This window comes from Cervus canadensis, chromosome 7 (assembly GCF_019320065.1).
Source record: "Cervus canadensis isolate Bull #8, Minnesota chromosome 7, ASM1932006v1, whole genome shotgun sequence".
Lineage (NCBI taxonomy): Eukaryota > Metazoa > Chordata > Mammalia > Artiodactyla > Cervidae > Cervus > Cervus canadensis.
The window spans coordinates 71,605,977-71,629,192 of record NC_057392.1 but is presented as its reverse complement, the minus strand read 5'-3'; the positions used below and the strand labels follow the sequence as shown (position 1 = coordinate 71,629,192).

Sequence of the window (23,216 nt, the reverse complement as noted above, 5' to 3'; positions counted from 1 at the left end):
ATTTTTTAAGTCTCACAAGTAGTAAATGGCTGAGCAGGGCTTGAAGTGAGGTATGTCAGCTCCGGGACTGATCACTCCCATGCTATGTGGTGTTGGGGTGTGTGTGTGGGGAATTGAGGCACTAGACCTTTCTTTACAAATCTTTCCCCTCCCTGGGTTCTCTTTTTTCACCCTAACTCATGTGGGTAAGCTTCCCTGGTAGCTCAGATGGTCAAGAATCTGCCTGCAATTCAGGAGACCCAGATTTGATCCCTGGGTCCAGAAGATCCCCTGGAGAAAGGAAAGGCAACACACTCTAGTATTCTTGCCTGGGAAATTCCATGGACAGAGGAGCCTGGTGGGATACAGTCCATGGGGTCGCAAAGAGTTGGACATGACTGAAGTGACTAACACTTTCACTTTCAATCTAAACTCGTCATTTTGCAGAGGCGGACACTGAAGGCACAAGATGTAAATGACTTGTTCCAGGGTCCCAAGCTGCCGGGGGACAGAGCTGGACCCAGATCCCGGGTGTCCCAGGCCCTTTGTCTCCTGCAGTGCCCACGACTATTTCATGTGTGCCTGTCCTGTTTCTTTGCATCCATGCCAAGCCCCTTGTCCTGGAGTTCTTTCCTGTCTTCTGCAACATCTCTGTGTTGCCAAGCCCAGAGCTGGCGGTCAGTCCCTCCCACGGCCACGCTGGGTGCTCTCAATAGGCCCTGTCCACCCCAGCCAGTGCTGGAGAAGAGGTAAGAGAAGCCCAGCCTCTCCTGGGTTTGCTGGAGGAAGCTCATTTTCACAATAAGTCATCTGAGAAACTTGCATATTTCTATTAGATTGTGCTCACCTTTTCTGAACTGGTAACTGACAGCCTTCCTATAGAGCTGTCAATCCAGCCCTGGAAGAGCTGCCTGCACTTCACAGGACCCTTCTCACTGCTGACAGGTGATGGAAAGGCACTGAACTTTGAAGTCATTTTCATGACCTGGGTTACAGAAGTTTTGATCTAGAAAAGTACTCATTTAATCAACAGAACAGAGTGAGCTAAGGCTCTTTTAATACCCCAATAAGAATGAAGCTTTAGTTAAAAAAAAGAATGAGGGTTTCCTTGATTCACTCAGTTTTCTCTGGTGAGTTTTTAAATTTTGCGGGTGTGTGTCTGCATGAAGCAACATGGGGGTAACAGCCTCTGGAGAAGGCAGAATCAAATTTAGACTTGCCTTTTTGCCTCTGACTGCTTTGTTGTCCTGGACAAGTCACCCAACCCCTCTGAGCCTCAGTTTTGTCATCTGCAAGGTGAATCTGACAGTCGTACTTATTTTGTAGGATTCGTTGGGAGGATTGTGCAGCTGGTGTTCAGCTGCTGCCAGGCATGTTATCAGTGCCCAGTGGTTTAGCTATTATGGTGAGTTACACAACAGGAAAAGTCCTATCACCTAGCAGGGAGGCTGAGAGGATTAAATGAGGTAGTATATGCATGGTGCCTAGGGCACAGTATTTGCTTAATATTAATAATAACAACAGTAATAATAGTAGTGGCTAACATTTATCAAGTGTTTACTAACTGATGTCTTAGAGACGTTACAAACATCAGGGACAGCCATTATCATTATTAAGATTTCCAACTTAGGGCTGTGTATTTGGAAAATATGTTGGAGATCTAGTCTTCAAGAAGCTTGAAGACCACTCTGCATTTGTTCATCTTTGCATTTCTTCTCTACCCTCTCAATATTTCTGCCTGTCCCACTCTCCCTGGTGATTAAGAGCAGTTCTCAGATATGTTTGGGCGAACTAGTAAATGCAAGTTTGTGGAATGAATGAGTGATCTAGGTCATTGAAAACAGGTTGCAGAAGGGCCAACCCTTCTGGGGGTCACCTCTTACCTCTGCTTCAGTTTGAGGCAGGGAAGCTCACCAGACTATCTAAATAGACCCTAAATCTTTAGAGATCTCTTTGGTCATGAAAATCAACTGGAGATAAACACTGGAATGAGGAGGCCCGGCTTAAACTTTGTGAAGATCTGCAGAGCCATTGCAGGGAGGAGATAGGGAGCCTCGTCTGTGGGAAAGAGTTCTGCTCCCCTTACCACCTCCCCAGGGATTCAGTTACCAGGGCTCACGTGATGATGGATGTTGCTGCTGCTGCTAAGCTGCTTCAGTCGTGTCCGACTCTGTGTGACCCCATAGACGGCAGCCCACCAGGCTCCCCCGTCCCTGGGATTCTCCAGGCAAGAACACTGGAGTGGGTTGCTATTTCCTTAGACGTGTCTGATTATTTGCGACCCCATGGACTGTAGCCTACCAGGCTCCTCTGTCCGTGGGATTTTCCAGGCAAGAATACTAGAGTGGGTTGCCATTTCCTTCTCCAGGAGATCTTCCTGACCCAGGGATTGAACCTGGGTCTCCCGCATTGTAGGCAGATGCTTTACCATCTGAGCCATCAGGGAAGTCCCATTTCCTTCTCCAATGCATGAAATGAAAAGTGAAAGTGAAGTCGCTCAGTCATGTCCAGCTCTTCGCGACCCCATGGACTGCAGCCTACCAGGCTCCTCCATCCATGGGATTTTCCAGGCAAGAGTACTCGAGTGGGGTGCCATCGCCTTCTCCGGGTGATGGATGAGAAGATGTGAAAGAGCAAGTGAGAATCTTTCACATGATCAACACAAAATGATCAACCCTAGTGCTGAACCATAAACTGAGAGTGCCAAGTGGTCACTGGAGTCAGACTGTGTTCATGCTGTTCCTTGTTCTGTCACCTCTTAAGCAAGAACCTTAAACCAGTTGCCAAACTTTTCAGAAGCCTCCTTTTTTTCTCATCTGTAATATGAGGACAATAACACCACTTACCACATAGGGTTGTTGTGAAGACTGAGTAAAATAATGTGTAAATCCCTTAGAACTCTCTTGGTACACAGGAAGTGCTCAAATCAGCTGTTTCTGCTGCCACTGTTATTATCAGTCCTATTATTGCTGAAATTGCTTATCAGGTTTAGTGTTCATCTCCAACAGTGGAGATGAACCCAATAAGTGATTGGTCCTTTAGGGTAGAGACAGTTTCTTATTTATTTCTGGTATTGCCCTAAGACTGGCATATAGTGGGTACCCAATACAGCTTTCCCAAACTATATCTTATTAGATTTTTGCTACTGTTTTTCATGAGCAGATAAAAATTATGAGTATATTGTATCAGCCAGGGGACTGATGTTGTGAATGCTTATTGTCATTTAATCCTTACAAACCCCCCTGAGATGTGGGCTCAAAGAGTTATTGTAGATAGTGCATGATCTTAGGAGTCATCCAGACCTATACTCTGTTTGAGGTTCAATTTTATTAATATTAAAAGGGCTGGAAATAAACGACTTTGATTTCCCCACTCACGTCCACAGGAGCCTCTTGGGGCAGGTTGCATTGAATGGCCAGGTGTCGCTAGCATGGAGACCTTGCTTTGTGTTTCATCCCAAGCCAGTTGAACTAGAGAAAGTCTGAAAACTATCCTGCTTTCATCCCTCATCTCTTCATAAAGCTGTCAGTGGCAACCAGAGAGAAAACTACTTCCCCTATCTGGTTTATACAATCTGGTATACACAAAGGGTTTTTAAGGTTTGGCACGGGCATGGGGTCTGGATGTGTGCTGCTGAGCTATTCGAGAAGAGATAAGACCTTTTGGATAAAGGGTAACGGTCACAGCACAAGCTGCTTCCTCTGATAAATTTTCCCCTACCTGTGATAGGCTGTGGGCAGTTGTGATGTTGGGGCAGGAACGGTAGGAGGAGCCTGGGAAGTTATTGTAGCTTTAAATCTTGTCCAATTATAGAGAAAGTGGCTCCGTCTCTTAGTCGGATTTGTTCTGTATCATAAACTGGTTTGCATGGCGTGAAGGATGATGTCACAAGTGCAAAAATCCTGTAAGAATTTGCTGGCCAAATAGTTTCTATCTTAGCATATGTTTCCTCTTCTTGTAGGTCATGGCTATTCCATAGGGAGGTCCTGGTTCCTATAATGGAGTAATTCTTAACCTGGGCTGCACATTAGAATTCCCCAGGGAATTAAAAAAAAAAAAAGCTATCAATCCCTGGGCTGTACCCCGATCCAACTGAATTGGATTAGAATCTCTAGGGGGTAGAGCCTGGGCATCAGTATTTTAAAAAAGAAAACAAAATCAAAAGAAGATTTAAAAATGAGCCACAAGCTGAGAGAAAATGTTTGTAAAACCACATATCTAATAAAGGACTTGTATACAAAATATATAAAGGAGTTTTAAAAGTTTATTAAAAAAAACCCTGAAGACTCCAATTAAATAATGGGAAAAAGATTTGAACAAATACTTTACCAAAGAGTATATATGCATGGCAAATAAATACAAAAAGATGTTCAAATATTCATAATTAGGGAAATGCAAATTAAAACCATCCTGCTTAAGGCCACAGTAGAAAAGGACCATGTATTAAAAAGCCTGAGGGTAGACAGGAGTTTGATTACTGTGATATGGAGAAGTGGGGAATTGGGTCCTGTGAGAGGCACTACTGAGGTCATGGTGTAGGAGTGGAAGGAACATGGCGGAGGGGGACTTTCCTTGGTCTAGTGACCAAGGATCATAGAGTGAGATGCCTGGATGAAGAAACCTAATGTAAAATTGCCAACTTTGGCACAGTTATTTTGGTCCTGGCCCTGGCTGGGAGCTCAGGGAAGGTTCCGGTTGGCCTCAGTGAGGAGGTATCTGTTAGGAAGGGTAGAGCAGTATTATGGCTGAGACCAGGTGCGGAGAGGAGTGTCCCTAATGGGGGAGAAGCAGGACTTTCTTTTGGTGCCTGATGGAGTTACTGGATAGTACTGGGCCTTCGGAGAAGCTAGGCCAGTGATGTGCTGGTTAATGTATAACTACTCACTCTCAACAACAAACAAATGCTGATTTGTAGTGTTTGCCAATATCTGTGGCGTCAACACTCCCTCCAGAACCCTGGTCTAGGTTACACGTGAGCATGGTGAGAGGGGGAGAGGCTCCCAGAATGTGACTGGGCCTGGTTCTAATTTCTAAATGTAATCCAGCGCCATGAAGGATAAGCTGTGGGGATTCACTTGTGGGAACTATTCTGGGTTTGGGGGACTGGGGCACAATAGAATGGGACATGGAGGAGACTGTGGGGCTTCCCCGATGGCTCAGCAGGTAAAGAATCTTCCTGCCAACGCAGGAGATGTGGGTTTGATCCCTAGGTTGGGAAGATCCCTTGGAGAAGGAAATGGCAACTCACTCCAGCATTCTTGCCTGAAAATTTCCATGGACAGGGGAGCTAGAGGGTTAGAGTCCATAGGGCCACAAAGAGTTGGACACAACTGAGCGACTGAGCGGAGAGCAGAGTGGTCTGCATTAACCAGGCAGGACCTTAGCCATCTGCCCTATGCCCTGTCGGACCTGTGGTTACATGCCTTCCTTTTGTCTTACCGTTGCTATTCTGTTCTGTATGCTGACACTTTCAGATTTATAAATTTATGGTGAGTAATAATCTGGCATCTTCCCCCAAATAATTTCTTTGCCAAACAAGTTTGAAAAATGATTGTAATCAGGTTAGTAGAATTTCAAGCATCCACAGAATTCATTCATGTGAATAAAATTTATTTTCATCTATAAGGAAAAAAATCTTCTTTTCTGCAGGAATCTCAATTATTAGGATATTCATGCATATTAGAGAATGATTTAAGGAAAACATAGTGGTAAAACCAACAAGGATATAAGCCATGGCAGGAGATAAATATTTCAAATCAGTCTGGAATTATTTTTCTCATCACATTAAAAAGATGACAAATGTAAACCAGTGTACTTTGTGGTTGCGTGTCCCTGGTCTGTGCCCCCTGTATGTGTGGGATGTATGCTCAGTTGTGTCTGTTTGTGACCCCATGGACTGTAGCCCATCAGGCTCTTCTGTCCGTGGAATTTTCCAGGCAAGATTACTGGAGTGGGTTACCATTTCCTACTCCAAGGGAATCTTCCCAACCTAGGGATTGAACCCACATCTCTTGCTTCTCCTGCATTGGCAGGTAATGCCACCTGGGAAGCCCGTGCATCCCATAAAGATGAAGACTATTTAGCCTGGATGTGTGATACTAGTGTGGAACTCTGCTTGTGGTCGTATGCATTAGTACATAGAACTCCCAGCGTAAGTCAGCACGTTTACTGCCCCAGAAACATTTCTTTGATGAATGCCACAACATTCATTGCCGAGACATGAGTTGACCCACGTGATTTGCCAACCTCAAATCCACCTCGACCTTTTGCAGTATAACCATCAAGAAGCAAGATGTTTCCCTTCTTTTTCAGGGTTTCCATTGACCCACCCCTGGCATTCTGGGAAAATACTGTGGATCCCAACTCAAGAGGAGGAAAGAGGAATAGGAAATAGCACTGTTTCGTAAACTATCAGTATGTAAGTCCTGGTACCTTATTTAATAAAACGAACAAATGAGCTTTATGATTTTTTTTTCTCAAGGAGAGAGAAGGTGCTTGCTGAGCTACCACTGCAGAATATCAGTCTGTTGAAGTGCTTGTAGCAGGTGGTGCTTTATGGTTCTCACAATGGCTTTATATTTCCTAGTTTGATTTCCTCCTGCTTGGAGATCACAATGCCAGTTTGAGGCTCATCAAGTCCCAATCATATCAGGTTTACTGACGTGTCATTTTGCTACTCTGCCTATCCATTATTTATTATTTATATCTTGGCTATATCCAGTGCCCCACCCCCCACACAAAGGGAACCGACCTACCTTCCCATGAAAGGAGACAGAATAAAAATAGAGTCATTGGGACATGACAGGGAATGAGACGCTGGGCAGTAGCTAGGCACCAGAGTAATTATTTGGATGGAGAAACCAAAGGAAAAGGAAGCTACTCCAATGAGCCAAACCTAGCGCTGAACTCCCTATTAGTCAAGGCAAAAAGGTCTGCCATTTCACTCCTCTCACTACCGAATACTGCAGAAGAGTGGGAGGAACAGTAACAGGCCGGTGAGCGCGGCCTTCGCCTTCACGGAGATGCTTACCTGACAGTATGGATGCGACGGCTGCAATGATGAAGGATACGATGACCCCGGGTCCTGCCATTTCCTTGGCCACCAGCCCAGACACCACGTACATGCCCGTGCCCACGCAGCTGCCCACGCCGAGCGAGATGAGGTCCACGGTGGTGAGCACTTGGGCTAGCTTGGTGCCATGTGCGGTGGTGGCCCCCGTTCCCTCCAGCATGGACTCCACCGGTTTGGTGCGTAGGATCCGAGAGTGCATGGCGTGCCAGGCGGCCCCCCACTGCACTCGCCGGGGGTCGAGGGAGGTGAGGAAGCCACTCATCCTGAGAGACAGGTTGTGGTGAAGGTCAGCGGACAGAGGTGGGCTGCAGAAGCCTCAGTGGATGCTTCTGGAACTCATCTAGGGAATGGGGATCTCCCTTTCAGGAAAGGTCCAGAGGGATCTGCAGCAGCCTTCTCCTGGGCATGGATGTCTGCAGGAAACACACAAGAAGGAGGAAGGTGAGACCAAGGGGGAAACAAACCAAGACTTGGAGACATAGGTAGAGGTCAGTGCGCTGAACTGGTGGAACTGATCTGTCCTGTGTATTCATAACGCGAGGTATGCTTTTTCCGCTTTGCGTCCCTTCCAGTCCTAAATGACAGTCTGTAGTTTGCTCTATGTTGCATTCATTCTGAAGAGGGTGCTCTGAGTTAGGGCTCTGCCAGTGGACCTGTGGGAAGTTACGTCATGTCTCTGCTTGTTTCAACTGCCCAGGGGCGATGGTCAAGCCTCCTGCCTTGTGTTGATGTGAGAATTAAATAGTGTCTGTCTAAAAAGATCTTAGGGGCTTCCCTGGTAGCTCAGATAGTAAAGAATCTGCCTGTAGTATAGGAGACCCAGGTTTGATCCCTAGGTCAGGAAGAGCCCCTGGAGAAGGAAATGGCAACCGACTTATTCTTGCCTGGAGAATTCTGTGGACAGAGACGCCTGGTAGGCTACAGTCCATGGGGTTGCAAAGAGTTGGATACACATACACAGAAAGATCTTAAGACAATGCCTGGCAGGTGGAAGATGCGCTTCTGTCAACCCCCAAGTGCTTCTTACCTGGCTCTGCGAAGGCTTGGTGTGTGATTCTTGAGCATATTCTTTGGGGACACAAATCCTCATTTTTTAATATAAAGATGTAACGTTAGATCTCAAGAGGGGAAGAACCACCCCTTGGAATTGTCTTGGAGGTTTGTTCTCTGATGAAATGGAAAGTTTTGAGGATTTTTTGCTCTCAGAGGTTGGGGTAGGGGCAGTGCCCATGGCATTTGGTGGGTGGGGCCCAGAGATGCTAAATGTGTTGGGTGGCATCATACTATCTTCAGATGTCTCATTGGATATTCTTGTAGGTGAAGGATCTGGTTATGATCATCTGAACCTGGAAACCTATCCCTGTTTTATATATAAGCACATGAGACTATTTTGGATGTTTTTAGAAGACCAGTCTCTTGGCTTTTCCAGGAAGACAATTATAGAATAAATTGAAGGAAGATTGTAAATTCTTTACTTTGGAACTTTAAAGGAGTTCATCACCATTTTGGAAAATCAGGACCCCCTTTCAGTGCAACCCATGGTACTGCATCACCCATTCAGTACACCTATAACAGCTTGTAAATGTGCCATTTGAAACTGGCACATTGACATTAATTTTTCATAAAGTGTAAGCACCTTATGACAATATATGTAGTTGCCTGAGTGTTTACATACTGACATATGTTATATACAGGCAAGTTACTCATGAATTTTGCTTTAGGACATTAAAGAAGGGTATGTCAAAATGATTATTATAAAAAGGAGATGCTTGGTCTGATAGATTTGAGAATTGTAATAGATGATTTCTAAAATTTTGTCAAGTTGTTACAGAAAATGGAAAGATTATATGAAGCTACTTTCTTTGAAAGTCAGTGTTAAAGCGTCAGTCACTAAGTCATGTCCGACTCTTTGTGAACCCATGGACTGTAGCTTGCCTGGCTCCTCTGTCCATGGAATTCTCTAGGCAGAAATACTGGAGTGGGTTTCCATTCCCTTCTCCAGGGGATCTTCCTGACCCAGGGATTCAACCTGGGTCTCCTGCCTTGCAGGCTGATTCTTTACCATCTGAGTTACCAGGGAAGCCTTGGAAGTCAGAGGCTTTATAAAATTCTATGAAGAATTTTTAAAGTACAACTAGAACATTGATTCCAGGTACTATGCTGATAGGCTTAGAACATTTACATTTACAGCTAAGTACCAGCTTGTGTAATCTACCAATATTATTAATTAATACTACTTAGCACTTGATGTAACACTTGTCTGGTTCTAAAGACATTGCAGACACAACCTAATTAGAAGAATTAGGTGAAATGTGGCAGTTTAGTTCACAGGGATGGGGTGATGGACCTACTGGTTTAATTTCCTCCTAGATTTGACAGCATTGCTTCATGCTGCGTGTTAATTCTTGACAACGTCTAAGATATCAGTACAGTTGAATTGTGCTACTCTATATGCCGGTGTCATTCAAAAGGTTAGAGTGCTGGCATTATTTTTTTTTAAGATTTCCAGATTTGTGAGAAAATGTATATCTGGAAGGCTGCAAGAACAAGTGCTCTACTTGAGCTCTTGAGCTCCTGTGGGGAAATCAGTGCACATAACTATCTATTCAATCCAACCCAGCCTGTATGTACTGAGCATCCATTAAGAGCAAACATGATGTGAAGCTCAGGGGTGCAAAGACACAGTCCCGGCTCTCGTGGAGTTTTCAGTCTAGAATTGGAGATGATAGTCACCCAAATCACAATGCAAGGGAGAAAGCTTATTTTTGTTTTTTTCTAAAAAGCTTATCTTTCACTATTTTTTTGTGTAACAAAGGTATAGCATGGCTATTGCAGAAAAATCAGGCCGTGTAAACAATGACATTCAGTGAGGAGAGACAAGATAATTCAATACACAGATAGAAAAATAAAACCAGATCATTCTAGAGAGGGATGAAGGTATGTTATGGGGTGAACAGTGTCTCCCCCTCCAAATTTATATGTTGAAGCCTCAACCCTCAGTGCCTGAGAAAGTGATCTCGTTTGGAGCCTGAGTTGCTACAGCAGTAACTAAGATGAAGCCCTACTGGAGAAGGACGGGACCCTAATCCAGCATGACTGGTCTTCTTATAAAAAGAGGAAATTTAGACACAGAGCCACACACACAGGGAGCACGGGACGCGAAGATGTAGGCAGACATCATGTGATGCAGCTGCCATCCAGGGGACACAAGGGCTGCCAGCCAGCCACCAGAACCTAGGAGAGAGCCCTGCAGCAGATTGTTACTCAAAGCCCTCAGAAGGAACCCACACTTCTGAACCCTGATCTCAGACTTGCAGCCTCCAGAACTGTGAGACAATGCATTTCTGTTAGGTCATGCAGTTTGTGGTACTTTGCTACAGCAGCCCCGGTGAATGAATACAGGCTATAAAGAAAATAAAACAGGGCAGTGAAGGGGTGAGAGGGGCTCTGCAGTCATAGCATTGGCTCCCGAGTGATGGGAAGTCACGCCAGGTGTCAGCGAGAGTGTCCTGCAGAGCCGGGTCAGAGGGGAGACGGGATGACTGCTTTGGGGACTGAGTGACATTGGGCCAGGGTGACGAGGAGGAGTCAGGTCCATGTTAGAGTGTTACGTGTGTCGACTAGTCGAATCCTTACAGCAAACCTGCATTGACAGATGAGGCAGAGAAGGCCGGGGGTCCGGTAACTCCTCTGAAGTCATGAAGCACATCAGGGCAGAGCGGGCCTGTGGCCCCGCTTTCAGAGTGTTAGTCTCAGCTCTCATGCTTGAGGGCTTTCCTGGTGGCTCAGTCTGTAAAAAATCCACTTGCAATGCGGGAGAACCAGGTTCCATCCCTGGGTGGGAAAGATCCCCTGGAGAAGGAAATGGCAACCACTCCAGTATTCTTGCCTGGGAAATTCCTGGACATTCTTTGAAATTCCTTGCCTGGACAGAGGAGCTGGGTGGGCTATAGTCCAGTTCAGTCGCTCAGTCATGTCTAACTCTTTGTGACCCCATGGACTGCGGCATGCCAGGCTTCCCTGTCCATCACCAACTCCCGGAGCTTGCTGAAAGTCATGTCCATCAAATCAGTGATGCCATCCAACCATCTCATCCTCTGTTGTCCCCTTGTCCTCCCGCTTTCAATCTTTCCCAGCAACAGGGTCTTTTCCAGTGAGTCAGTTCTTCGCATCAGGTGGCCAAAGTATTGGAGTTTCAGCTTCAGCATCAGTCCTTCCAATGAATATTCAGGACTGCTTTCCTTTAGGATTGACTGGTTCCATCTTCTTGCTGTCCAAGGAACTCTCAAGAGTCATCTCCAACACCACAGTTCAAAAGCATCAATTCTTCAGTGCTAAGCTTTCTTTATAGTCGAACTCTCACATGACTATGGATGTTGTGCTGTCTGGAGATACCATTTGGGGTATTTGTTCTGATCAGCCCTTCATCAGAAACTGTCACAAGGACACCGAGAAAAGGACCAGATGGGTTAGGGAAGTGAGAGTTTCAATTTGATAATTAGAAATCATGATGAAAACACTGAAAATCAACTAGAAGAAAGGTTGAAGATGGTGAGAATTCCTTCCTGGCTCTATTCCCCCCATGTAATTCCTCTGAGTGCTTGCTTTATTGATGCAGGCAGGGACTTGGGGCGTTTCCTTTCTTGGTTGGAAATTTACTGGAGAGAACAAAATGTGCAAAAGAAAACATGCTTCTAAGTGACTATTGACAATATCCATATTCATTACCCCCAGATTATGCTAATCAAAGGGAGTTTTGGAAGCTTATTGCTGTTGTCTTTCCAAGATGAGCAATAAATGTGTGTTGTGCTTTCTCTAGCACTTTAATTCAGGTTTCTCAAAATACTTCACAGCTATAACTAAGGAAGGCTTGCGGGGCCCTTCGGAGGAGGGAGGCATCCTTGTGGTGTTGGCCTGCATGCTTGAGGGTTCAGTGGGCTCCAAGGATAATGATGGTAAGAGCAGGTTTGTGTGAGGATGAGAATAATTATGGCTTGGAAGTTTACTGGCTAGGTAAGATTATCGAATTAGGTTGGAGCCTGCCTTTGGAGGTGAGGAGAGGGAGTAAATGAAGGCAAACAAAACAGTAACCAGCTTCAAATCTTTCCTGCCTGATTTTGCAAATACACGAAGGGATTACAGAAATCCCTTCCTGACTCTCCCCGGGAGCAGGCCTTTGTTGGAACATCTGGAGCAGCAGGAAGCAGTGGCTGACGGGAACTGCCCCTCATGTGGCTGGACAGTTAGGATTGCAGCAAAATCCTTCTCATCTTTTTTTTTCTTTCTGTACCTTGCTTGCATGCAGGTCTGCTTGGTTGCATCCTACTCTTTGTGACCCCATGGACTGTAGCCCTCCAGGCTTCTCTGTCCATGGGATTTTTCAGGCAAGAATACCAGAGTGAGTTGCCATTTCCTTCTCCAGGGGATCTCCCCGACCCAGGGATCGAACCTGCGTCTCCTGTGTCTCCTGGATTGCAGGCGGATTCTTTACCCAGGCAAATGGAAGTTGTAGTTGAAGGTGCCAGGTTTGAAGAGCCCCTCCTTGCAACCGCAGGATGTAAAGAAGCCTTCGGAGACCCCTCCCTACTCCTGTACCCAGGTCATGTGCTAGCCCCTCCACCCTCACCCCCAGCTTCACTGCTTATCCTCTGCCCTGAGCTCCTGGCTCCTGATTCAGGACCTAATTCAGAAGCCATATTTGCTGGGTTCAAAGTCTGACTCTGCCTTTACTAGCTATGAGCCTCTCTCTGCCTGGCTGGTGCCGTCTATAAAATGGGATAAGAAGGGCACTAACTAGCTCACAGGGCTGTGAGGAGGACCAGAGTTAACGTGTGTGGAGCTTTTAGCACAGGGCCTGGCGTGCACGAGAGCCAGAGAATAGCCGCCTGCTAGCATCACCCAGCTCTGGTGGATGACCAGGTCTTTCTGTCCCCTACTGCTGACACGCCCTCCCACCCCCACTAGGCAGCCCTCAGAGGGCCCTTGGCCGGCTGCCCAGCCCTCACCCACAACTCTTCTCTGCTGAAACCTCCTGGATCCTCTGGCTGCAGACTGTAGTACACCTTGGTATTGCAATCCTAGGTGCACATGTTTGCCTTTCTCAAGCTTTTAGAGAAATTCTTTCTCCTTTCCTGTCTTTTATTATCTAAAGACAGTCCTTGGCAGATTTGCTTGGACCTTTGAATGTTACATCTGCTCTCATCTCTTACACCCTTGACTTTTCTGCCCCAGACGCATACACATGCTGGTGACTAGGGCATGGTGGGTTCATCTATAGTCACCACCCTATCTCTGAAAGCATGACCTCATTCTGACCTTCATGCCTTCATGCGTGCTAAGTCATTTCAGTCTTGTCCAACTCTTTGTGACCCTATGGACTGCAGTCCGCCAGGCTCCTCTGTCCATGGGATTTTCCAGGCAAGAATCCTGGAGTGCGTTGCCATGCCCTTCTTCAGGGGATCTTCCAGACCCAAGGACTGAACCCATGTCTCTTATGTCTCCTGAGTGGCAGATGAATTCTTTACCATTAGCGCCACCTGGAAAGCCCCGGACCATCATGTGTGTGGCTGACTGTGGCTCACTTGGCCAGAGTCTTTGATGGCAGATTCTCTGCTGAGATCCTGGCTTCTGTTGCTCTTCTGTTTCTTCCAAGCTTGTCAATTGCAGCTCTATGTTTGTATCTCAACTGTGGAGTCACTTGTCTGTCAGTCACTGTGGTTTTACATGGGTGGCCAGATACAGGTCAGATATATGTGAACCCCAGGGTCTGTGCCATCTGAACAGAACACCTTGTAAATTGAATTGAGATGGATGTCCTGGTAAATTTCTCCTGTTGTCCCCCGTTTTGCTGTCTGTATCTGTTCAGATTAGGGTTAATCTGTTTACGGGAACATCTTCAAGTCTTTGAAGGCAGCTAACATGTCTCTTGGAGTCTTATCTTCCCTAGACTAAACATCTTCAGTTTCTTCAGTGATCAGCTATGTCTCATGTGGTACAGCTTCCAGATTTTTCACTTTCTGATTTGTACTTCCTGGGCAGGCTGCAGTTTATCATGGTGACAGTTTTGGACCAAAGTGTTAAGGGAGATGTTTTTGATCTGTCTGGCTGTGTTTGTGTATGTATGTATCTCTTAAATCATGCAATACTAGTGCCTGACAGACTCACTCAGATGTACAATTGGCTTTAAAACCAGGGTTCCTGATTTTCAGATTGCTAATCTTCCCAATAATGTCTTTGCTAAGTGTTTGATTGATCAAGCCTACCTCAGTTATTTCTTGATCACCTTCCACGTTGCTTACCCATGTGCTAGCCCGTTTATATTGTATATGGGATCTCAGACACAGCTGACTTTGTTTCACGTGGAAGATTTTTAAAGGAGAGTTTGAATCTATGACATCTGAATAGCTATGCAAAAGAGGTGGTATCATTTCAGCTTCCTTTACAAAGTGTGCTATTTCTTTTTCTGTTTCTAAAAAGTTATTGATTGCATTAATAAGCTTTTGCTGCAGTAACAAGAAATGTGTTAAATTTCAATATGTTAAAACAATCACATCTATCTTTTTTTCTGATAAATTTTTTTAAAAAAATACTAATTTTTATTGACTTATAATGTGTTAGTTTCAGTGCACAGCAAAGTGATTCAGATATACACATACATACATTTGTTCTTTTAGTTGCTCAGTTGTGACCGACTCTTTGGAGACCACACGGACTGTAGTCCATACCAGGCTCCTCTGTCCATGGGGCTCTTCAGGCAAGGATACTGGAACAGGTTGCTATTTCCTTCTCCAGGGGATTTCTGACCCAGGGGTTGAACCCGTACCTCCTGCAGGGAAGCCCTTTCTCCTCCATACCAGGTCAGGGAGGACATCCCCGCCTGACATCATCTTCCTCTCCTTCCTCCCCCTGACCTCACACCAGTGTTCTTCCTACTGCTCTATATTTAAGACGGCGGACAGAGCTGCCTATATTTTTTCTGTATGAAATTATTGTTGTGTCAGGCTTGCGATGATCCCTGAAGGAAAATGAGGCATTTACATAGTTGTCTAGGTGGTAATGCTCCTTTAGAGGAGCTGAGGATGTTTAGTGTTCCTCAGGAGTTTTCCTAGTGACTCGGCCTCAGTGGGAATTTCTTCATCTAATTTGGAGAAGCAGGAGTCTTGCAGGGATTTAATAAATGCTTTTCATTATTAACCGGTTGGTTTCCTCAGCACCACTCTGGAAAATCCTTCAGTAGATACATCCGTGTAGCTTCTCTCCCTGGAAAGGCAGACCAGAACTGCCGATGTGAGAAGCTCCCTCACGCATTTGTGACTGCAGTTAGTCTGACGTTGTGCCTTGGGTTTGGAGCTTATGTCTGAAACTTATTTTGTGTTCCCTCATCACTGTGTGTCAACACATACCCAGACCCCTTTGTACTTTGATCCAGTTATTCTAGAGATTCCTGGCTCTGTGTTGCCTTCCAAGGCCCCCAAAGGAAATTTCTACTCTTCTAAAGAGTCTGTATTTTAAGTCAGATAGTTTCAAGCAGGTCCTTCACATTTTGAAAATGGCCATTTCTATGTGATACAACAATCAACAGACAAGTGGATGGAATATAAATTTGACGGATGTAGGTTATTATACATGCTTCACGAACTTTCAGTTCTCAACAAAGCCTGATGCCACATTCCCCGCCCCTCTCTCCTCTGGGCGGGTACTGTTTCCAGTACACACCATCTGCTTTAATGGGTTCAGAGCATCGTGTGTGCAAGAGGCAGAAACAGAAAGAAGAAGAAGATGGGCTCCTTGCTCTTGGAGCCCCTAGACTGGCCGGGAAGACAGGCATGATGATGATGTAACCATAGCAGGTCTCCCTGATGCCTACAGTGATTTCACTTCTCAGCTGTTCTTCTTGCTGCTTTCCCCACTTTCCCCTCCCCAAAGCTATCCACATTTTCATGTTCTTTTGGCACTTAGCTCATAGCCCACCTGTCATTAAGTGTGTGTTAACCAGTTGGGCCACTTCTTCTCTGATTTCCCCCAACTCAGCATATATTAATTTGTGCCTTGACACAGATTGATATACACCTGAAGGCTTGTATCTCCTTAAAACCCTGCAAATGGTCATATCTTGGAAAGAGTAAAGTCCAAGTTCCTTATAATGGTCTGGGTGTGTGCTCCATCGCGTCAGTCATGTCCGACTCTTTGCAACCCTGTGGACTGTAGCCCACCAGGCTCCTCTGTCCATGGGGTTCTCCAGGCAAGGATGCTGGAGTGGGTTGTCATGCCCTTCTCCAGGGGAATCTTCCTGACCTAGGGATTGAACCTGCATCTCTTATGTCCCCTGCACAGATGGGTTCTTGACCACAAGTACCACCTGAGAAGCCCTTTACAATGGCCTAAAGAGCTCTAAGTGGCCTGGTACCTACTTCATCTCAGAGTTGGTTGCCTGCCACCCTCCCTTTTGGTTCAGCCACACTGCCCTCTATGTTCTTAAAACACACACTCTTTAGACTGTAAACTCCCTGAAGGTATGGATTTGTCTGTCTCATTTTTTGCTGAATCCTCAGGGACCACACCAGGGACTGACAAGTCATAGGTAATCAACAAATGTTTGTAGAATGAAGGTTTTTCCACAGTGCTAAAATGAATATTCTACATAAATATTTCTTTATGAAAGATTTCTTTGACAATAGCAGTTTGTAATAATCCCTGTTCTCTGTTACAATATAGGATGACTTCCTTTGTTGAGTACTTTGTGTGCATAAAATCAATGAACACAAAACCTCAGAAATCATTTAATCCAAGTCTCAGATTTTACAAATGATTCAACTCTATTTTCATTGACTGCCTTCACAAATCCCTTTGGGAAACCAAATTATCTATATTACCTAGTTATATATAAATGATCTTTCTATGTTTTTGATCCTTTAATATTCAGTCAAGGGAAGACAGTTAAAAATCCACAATATTATAATTTTAAAAATATTTAACATTAAAACATTAACATCCAGTTAGGGTTAGAGTTGTATTTTTTGATGTTGATGATTCGTGTAGCTCCTTGGAGACCTCAGAAAGTCTTTCACCCCATCGGAGCAGTAAACATCTCATAAATCGTAGAGTATCCACCATAGAAGAGAGGGTTTAAGTTTTAGTTTGCTTCATTTTTTTCTTTTTCAATCTGTGCAGAATATAGTTGAGAACTTTGACAACCTGGAATTCAACATTTTTTTTTTGAAAAATGGAGATCACTTTGCCCTGTGGGTACATGTTCATTTCCAGCTTCTGGGCTTCCTTGGAAGAGAGCACCCACTCAGGGTTCATGGGCCTGGGGCCTATGGGGTACACTCTGGATACATAGCCAGAGAACTCTCTGGAGGCAGGTTCCTTTCCTGACAATCAGCATGTCTTTTCATTAGGAAATCTGAAAATTCAGAGAGCGTATTTCAATGCCAATGGTGCTTAACTCACAAAGAAATGCCAGATTTCATTTGGGGACTTTTAAATGAATTTCCAGACTACAAGCTATTTGACTGAAAAGTGCTTGCTTCCATTCTGTTGAGTTAACATTTTTGCAAACTGCAAGTTCTTGAGTTTGAATGTATTCCTCATAGAGCACTTTAAGGAGCAATTGTTAATGCAAATACAAATATTCAATAATATGGATCAAAGAAATGATACTTCCATAAATTGATGGTGGGAGTGTAAGCTGACATAAGTGTGTTTGGAATATATTCACATGGAATATATCATGTGAAAATGATCATGTACAAAAAAAGGTTTTTTCCCCTTAATGATTGTTCCAACGTCATCTATAGTGGTGAAAATTGGGGATAATCTGAATGTCTGAAAATAGGGACAGAGTTAAATGGATTTAAGGGATTCAAAATATAAAATTTTAAGCAACCAACAAAATATTGTTCAGAAATAATATTTAATGACATAACAAATTATTCAGAATATATTAAATTTAAAAACTAACAATAAAGGGTATAAACTGTATAGCATATGATCTGATTGCATTCTCTTCTGGAAGCAGAGGGCTAAAAATGTTAAAGGGGCTTCCCTGGTGGCTCAGATGGTTAAGAATCTGCCTGCAATGCTGGAGACCTGGGCTCAGCCCCTAGGTCGGGAAGATCCCCTGGAGAAGAGAATGGCAACCCACTCCAGTATTCTTGCCTGGAGAATTCCATAGACAGAGGAGCCTGGTGGGCTACAGCCCATGGAGTTGCTAAGAGCAGACACAACTAAGCAACTAACACACAAAATGTTAAAAGGAGGGATCATGGGTGATTGAATTAGAAATTATTTCTATTTTCATCTTTTCTGTGGTCAGCATGTATTTTTTTTTAAATCAGGGAAAAATATTTAATTGAAAATCAGAACAAAACATAGAAGATCCCAGAATAATGAGTCTGTTCCTGTTCCTTGCCATGAAGATTTATCCTTGGGTTTTGTAGTTATGCTTCTATACATCTCTGTTACAGGGAACTGTTTTAGCATCTGTTTCCCCCATGGAATTAGATTAGCCAATATTATCACTGTCAATCTCTTCACTTTGGAGATAGAATTTTCAGGGAATTTCCAGGGAATGCTCTGACTTGGTTAAAGAATCAGCCTTACACAGCAGATAGGAGTTACCTGGAACCCGGAGACAGGATTCTCCCAGATGCTGCACAAAGCTCATGCCAATATAGGAAGATAGAATCTGCCCCTGAAGCAAGTGTCTCAGTCCTGTGACCTTGGCTTCTCTTAATATTTAATTTATTTATTTGGCTGCACCTGGTCTTAGTTGTGGCATGTGGGATCTACTCTTCTAACCAGGGATCGAACCCAGGCTCCCAGCATTTGGAGTGCAGAGACCCAGTCACTGGACCACCAGGGAAGTCCCCTTGGTTTCTCTTAGATTGGCTTTCTTTCATTCCATGTTGATTATCCTCCATCCCCCAAAGGCAACTAATTCTGTTGATTTCTTGGACTTTTCTAAGAATTTGAATTATTCTTAACAGGTTCTAAAACAAACAATGAAAAACAGCCCCCCTCCCCCAAACCGCCATGCCCTCTTTAGGAATTGCCACTATTGTCATTCTGGCGGTCTCCACTTCTTAGTAACCTGTCAGTCGTTGGCCTTCTTTGTTCTGCCTTCTGTATTTTCCTTGTCTCCAAAACTGCATTGCTGAAGTCAGTGACTTCTGTGTTGCTAAATCCAATGGACATATCTTAGCTCTCATCTCCGCTCCCTTGACCCGTCAGAGGCATTCAACATAGCTGTTCACACCCTCCTTCTCAAACACTCTTGATTTCATCTGATAGCAGTGAGAGCCAGAAGTTGTGTGTATGTAATGTACAAGCTTGACGGTGACCTCCTAATAGGAATAAGCTATTGTGATTTTCTTCTTCAGTGTAATGCAGTTTTGAAAGGAAGAATGCATCCTCTAGAAGATCCTCACTGCTGGTACATTTTTAGTCCTTGATATGGTGTCTATCTACTATTAAATGGAATCATAGGATGATATTTACAAGTAACCAGTATTGGTCAATGTGAGTCAACATCAAGAAACCATTATGCCGCGATGCGCTGGAATGTCTGCCAAATGATCTGGAAGGGGAAAGGACACCCTTTCATTCAACATGAAAAATAAGTGGAAGAACCTACTTACACAATTAAAGCTAGAATAAAAATATTCCTTGAGGTAGAGAATTAGATGGTTTACAAGCTTTCAAGTCCATCTGGACTGTGGGTCATCTGTGCACCTTGACGCATACTTGGAGCTGACCTGTCTGAGGCTGTTGCCCTCTCTGAGATCTGAAGCTTGGTAGAAAGTGTAAAGTCCCTTTGCCAGGCTAGGCTGATGGATCTGCTGCCCTGGAGCCTTTGACCTCCTCTTTCTCCCCAGAAGACACCAGCCCAGATGTGACCTAGTCTTCTCTGTCTCCCCTAGAAGAGAAGTCTGGGGTGTCTGGTGCTTAGAACCAGCGCCAGAAGACCCATTTCACTATGTTCTGCATCAGTGGGATACATAAGTATAATCTCTCTAGTACCAAGCAGGCTGGGCTGGGAAAAGTGAAATGAAGTCACTCAGTCATGTCTGACTCTGTGACCCCATGGACTGTAGCCTACCATGCTCCTCCATTCATGGGATTTTCCAGGCAAGAGTACTAGAGTGGGTTGCCATGAAAAGGGTGGGTCAAACTCTGTGTCATATTTTTGACAGCTGATGAGTATCCCAACAAGTGAGCGTCTGTGTTCAGAACCTGGCATTGAGAACACTTAATTGGCTCCACCTGTCCTAGACACATGCTGAGAGTGTAATTCTTTCCTGTCTGTGGTTTGGGTTTGACTAGGACCCCAATTCCACTTAGTGAACATCCCCAAGTGTAAAATGGGGTGTGCACCCCTTGGGACAAATAAAAGGATTAAAATTGCCCCCTTGTCATTTTGAACTCTGGGTCTCATTCTGTTGCAAGTGGATAAAGGATAAAATAGACAAAAAAAGAGAGTCCCTTATTGTGAGGCTAAAAAAATGGGGAGGTTACATGGTTATGTATCTAAAATGTAAGTCATAGTGCTTAAAAAAAGGGTCCTCCCTCTCTGCCTTTTTTTGTCCACGCACCTCAGGTAGAAATATTTGCTCATCTCATTCTATGTGCCAGATGCTGCCTTGTCCTCTCCTGGGTAAACTTCGCTTATAGAAGAGCACCACTTATATGAGGCTTACTATGTATCAGGCACAACTTTAACTGATTTATATATATATGTTATAAATATAATATATATAAATACATGTATATTATTCTTTTGGAGAAGGAAATGGCAACCCACTCCAGTATTCTTGTCTAGGAAATCCCATGGACAAAGTCTGAGGTTGGTGGGCGACAGTCCATGGGGTTGCAAAGAGTCAGACATGACTTAGCAACTGAGCATGTGTTGTTCTTACAACAGCCCTGTGAGGGAGATTTATTTTTAACCGTCTCCAGACTGAGGTACAGAAGAGTTAAGGCATTTATTCAAAGTGACACAGCTATGAAGTGGCAGAGCTGGGATTTGAACCCAGGAAGTGAATCTTCAGAGCAGTGGCCAGTCTAGAGCAGCAGCGTCCAGCTGAGTCCTGTGATGATGAAGTGTTCTTTGCGAAGTCTGTTATGGTAGCCATAACCACAGGTGGCTATTGGGCACTGGAAATGTGGCTAGTGCAGCTGAAAAACTGAATTTAAAATTTTATTTAATTTTAAATGGTCACATGTGGTTAGTGGCTATGATACTGGACCACATGGTTGTAGAGTCTAATAACTTTCAAAATAGCATCAGAGAGGTGGTGGTATCCTTTAGAGAAGAGGACAGCGAGTGTCAGTGAAACTGGGGGGATTTATTCAAGGTTCTGAAGCTGGAATGTGGAAGAGCCAGGACGCCACATGCTGAAACCACAAGCTCTGGTCACCAGAGATGCAACCCCTGCCCCCCATCCACTCTCCTGGCTCTTCATCTCTTTCCAAACAGGATCGGAAAGCATCTTTCTTCCTTCACCCTTATCAAAGAGTCTCTTTTTCCCTTCCTCCATTATTAACGCTGTAACAGTAGAACAGTGCTTTGTGACAGGACATCATGCTGCATGTTTGGGGGACGTGGCATGGTCCTGGTATAGTTTAATTGAGTAGACTGGAACAGCTTAACTTGGTAGTGAGTAGTGTGCTCACTCTTAACATTCTTAAGGGCTTATCTCAAACATTATTCCGTTGTCTCTTTATTCTTGGTTATTCTTCCTTCAACCCACTCCAATTCTTTTACCACTGGTAACAAAATGTATGGGCTTCCCAAGTGGCTCAGTGGTAAAGAATCCATCTGCCAATGCAGGAGACATGAATTTGATCCTTGGGTCAGAAAGATCCCATGGAGAAGGAAATGGCAACCCACTCCAGTATTCTTGCCTGGAGAATCCCATGGGCAGAGGAGCCTGGAGGGCTGCAGTCCATGGGGTAGTGGAAGAGTTGGACACAAGTTGGCGACTAAACAACAAGAAAACAATAACAAAATATATGCTCCCAAATCAAAACAGCCTTTAGTGAAAAGTACTAAATTTATGTCTACCTCAAGCTTTGTTCTTTAATTTGAACCCACTCCCCCACCAAAACACCCACAAACCAACAAAACAAAACCTTTTGTTCAATTAGGTTCCCATTATCTAGTAGTAGTATTAAAGAAAAGATACACAATCATGTATGGTTCGGGAGACTGTCACTTTTCTTAAGCATAGTTTTGAATAAACCAACCTCATGTTACCCACGGTGAACCAAGCTCAGTATCTTGTACCCCATAAACTCTCAACAACTATTAATATTAACATTTCATTGATTTGCCTTCCTCCACATTCCGTTAGAGTCTTAGGACTTATGTGAATAGGAAACCCTACTTTAACTCTCGGGCATGGACAGAGAAAACAGAACTCTTTTAAGCAAAGAAAGCCCCGATTCTAATACTGAGGTACCCAGGCTTTGGGTACTGGGTACTGCTGCCTGGGAGGCCAGTCCTTTCTGGCATCACAAGAAAAGAAATGCTGTGACTTCTTCAGGGAGCAGTTCTGCCCATCTGATCACAAAATGTGATTGCGTCTCGTCTGGAGACAAGACTCATCCAACTCCCAGACAGGAGGGAGAATCTAATGTTTCCTGTTGAGGAGCACGCCAGTATTTCCAGTGACCTGGAAAGTAGTTCATTGGAAAGCAGCTTGAGAGACTGAGGACTCTTCTAGGACAGTGAATGATGGGGAAGAAGGGCATCTGTGTTTGAATCTCCTTGATGCTTCCAGTTCCCATGTGACAAACCCTGGACTTAGCGGCTCTCAAATGATGACTGAGTTATGCAACTACAGCCGACCTGATGGTACTTAAAAATTCAGAGCATTGATGTAGATTAGCGTTCTCATTTCCACTGACTCATTTAGAGGGAACAAATTCACGTGGTAGAACAAATAGAGAAGGAGAAAGGGGTAAGAAGGCACTTTATAATTTCTCAAGGTATGAAATCTAGCATTGTACTTTTAAACGGAAGCTCTTTCTATTCCCAGTCAGACCTCCAAGCCACCTCCTGGAGCAATTCCACTGTTAGTCGGTGCTGTTTCCTGATGTGCCCACCAATAAAGCAGTTGGGTTGACCCTCGCACTGATGCTCAGCTGATCTAGAAGGTGA

At 44.4% G+C, this 23,216-nt stretch overlaps 1 protein-coding gene and 1 non-coding gene across 2 annotated transcripts in view; both read right to left on the bottom strand.

The window, feature by feature from the left end:
• The window catches only part of SLC7A14 (solute carrier family 7 member 14), a 107,311-nt gene that overhangs the window by 47,870 nt on the left and 36,225 nt on the right, over window positions 1–23,216 (bottom strand). The window contains exon 2 of the mRNA XM_043473751.1: window positions 7,010–7,464. Coding sequence (XP_043329686.1) covers window positions 7,010–7,313 — 304 coding nt within the window. The 5' untranslated portion in view covers window positions 7,314–7,464. The remainder of the gene's footprint in view (window positions 1–7,009; window positions 7,465–23,216) is intronic.
• TRNAC-ACA lies at window positions 2,353–2,425 on the bottom strand. The gene has a single exon. It is a non-coding gene; the product is annotated as a tRNA-Cys (tRNA).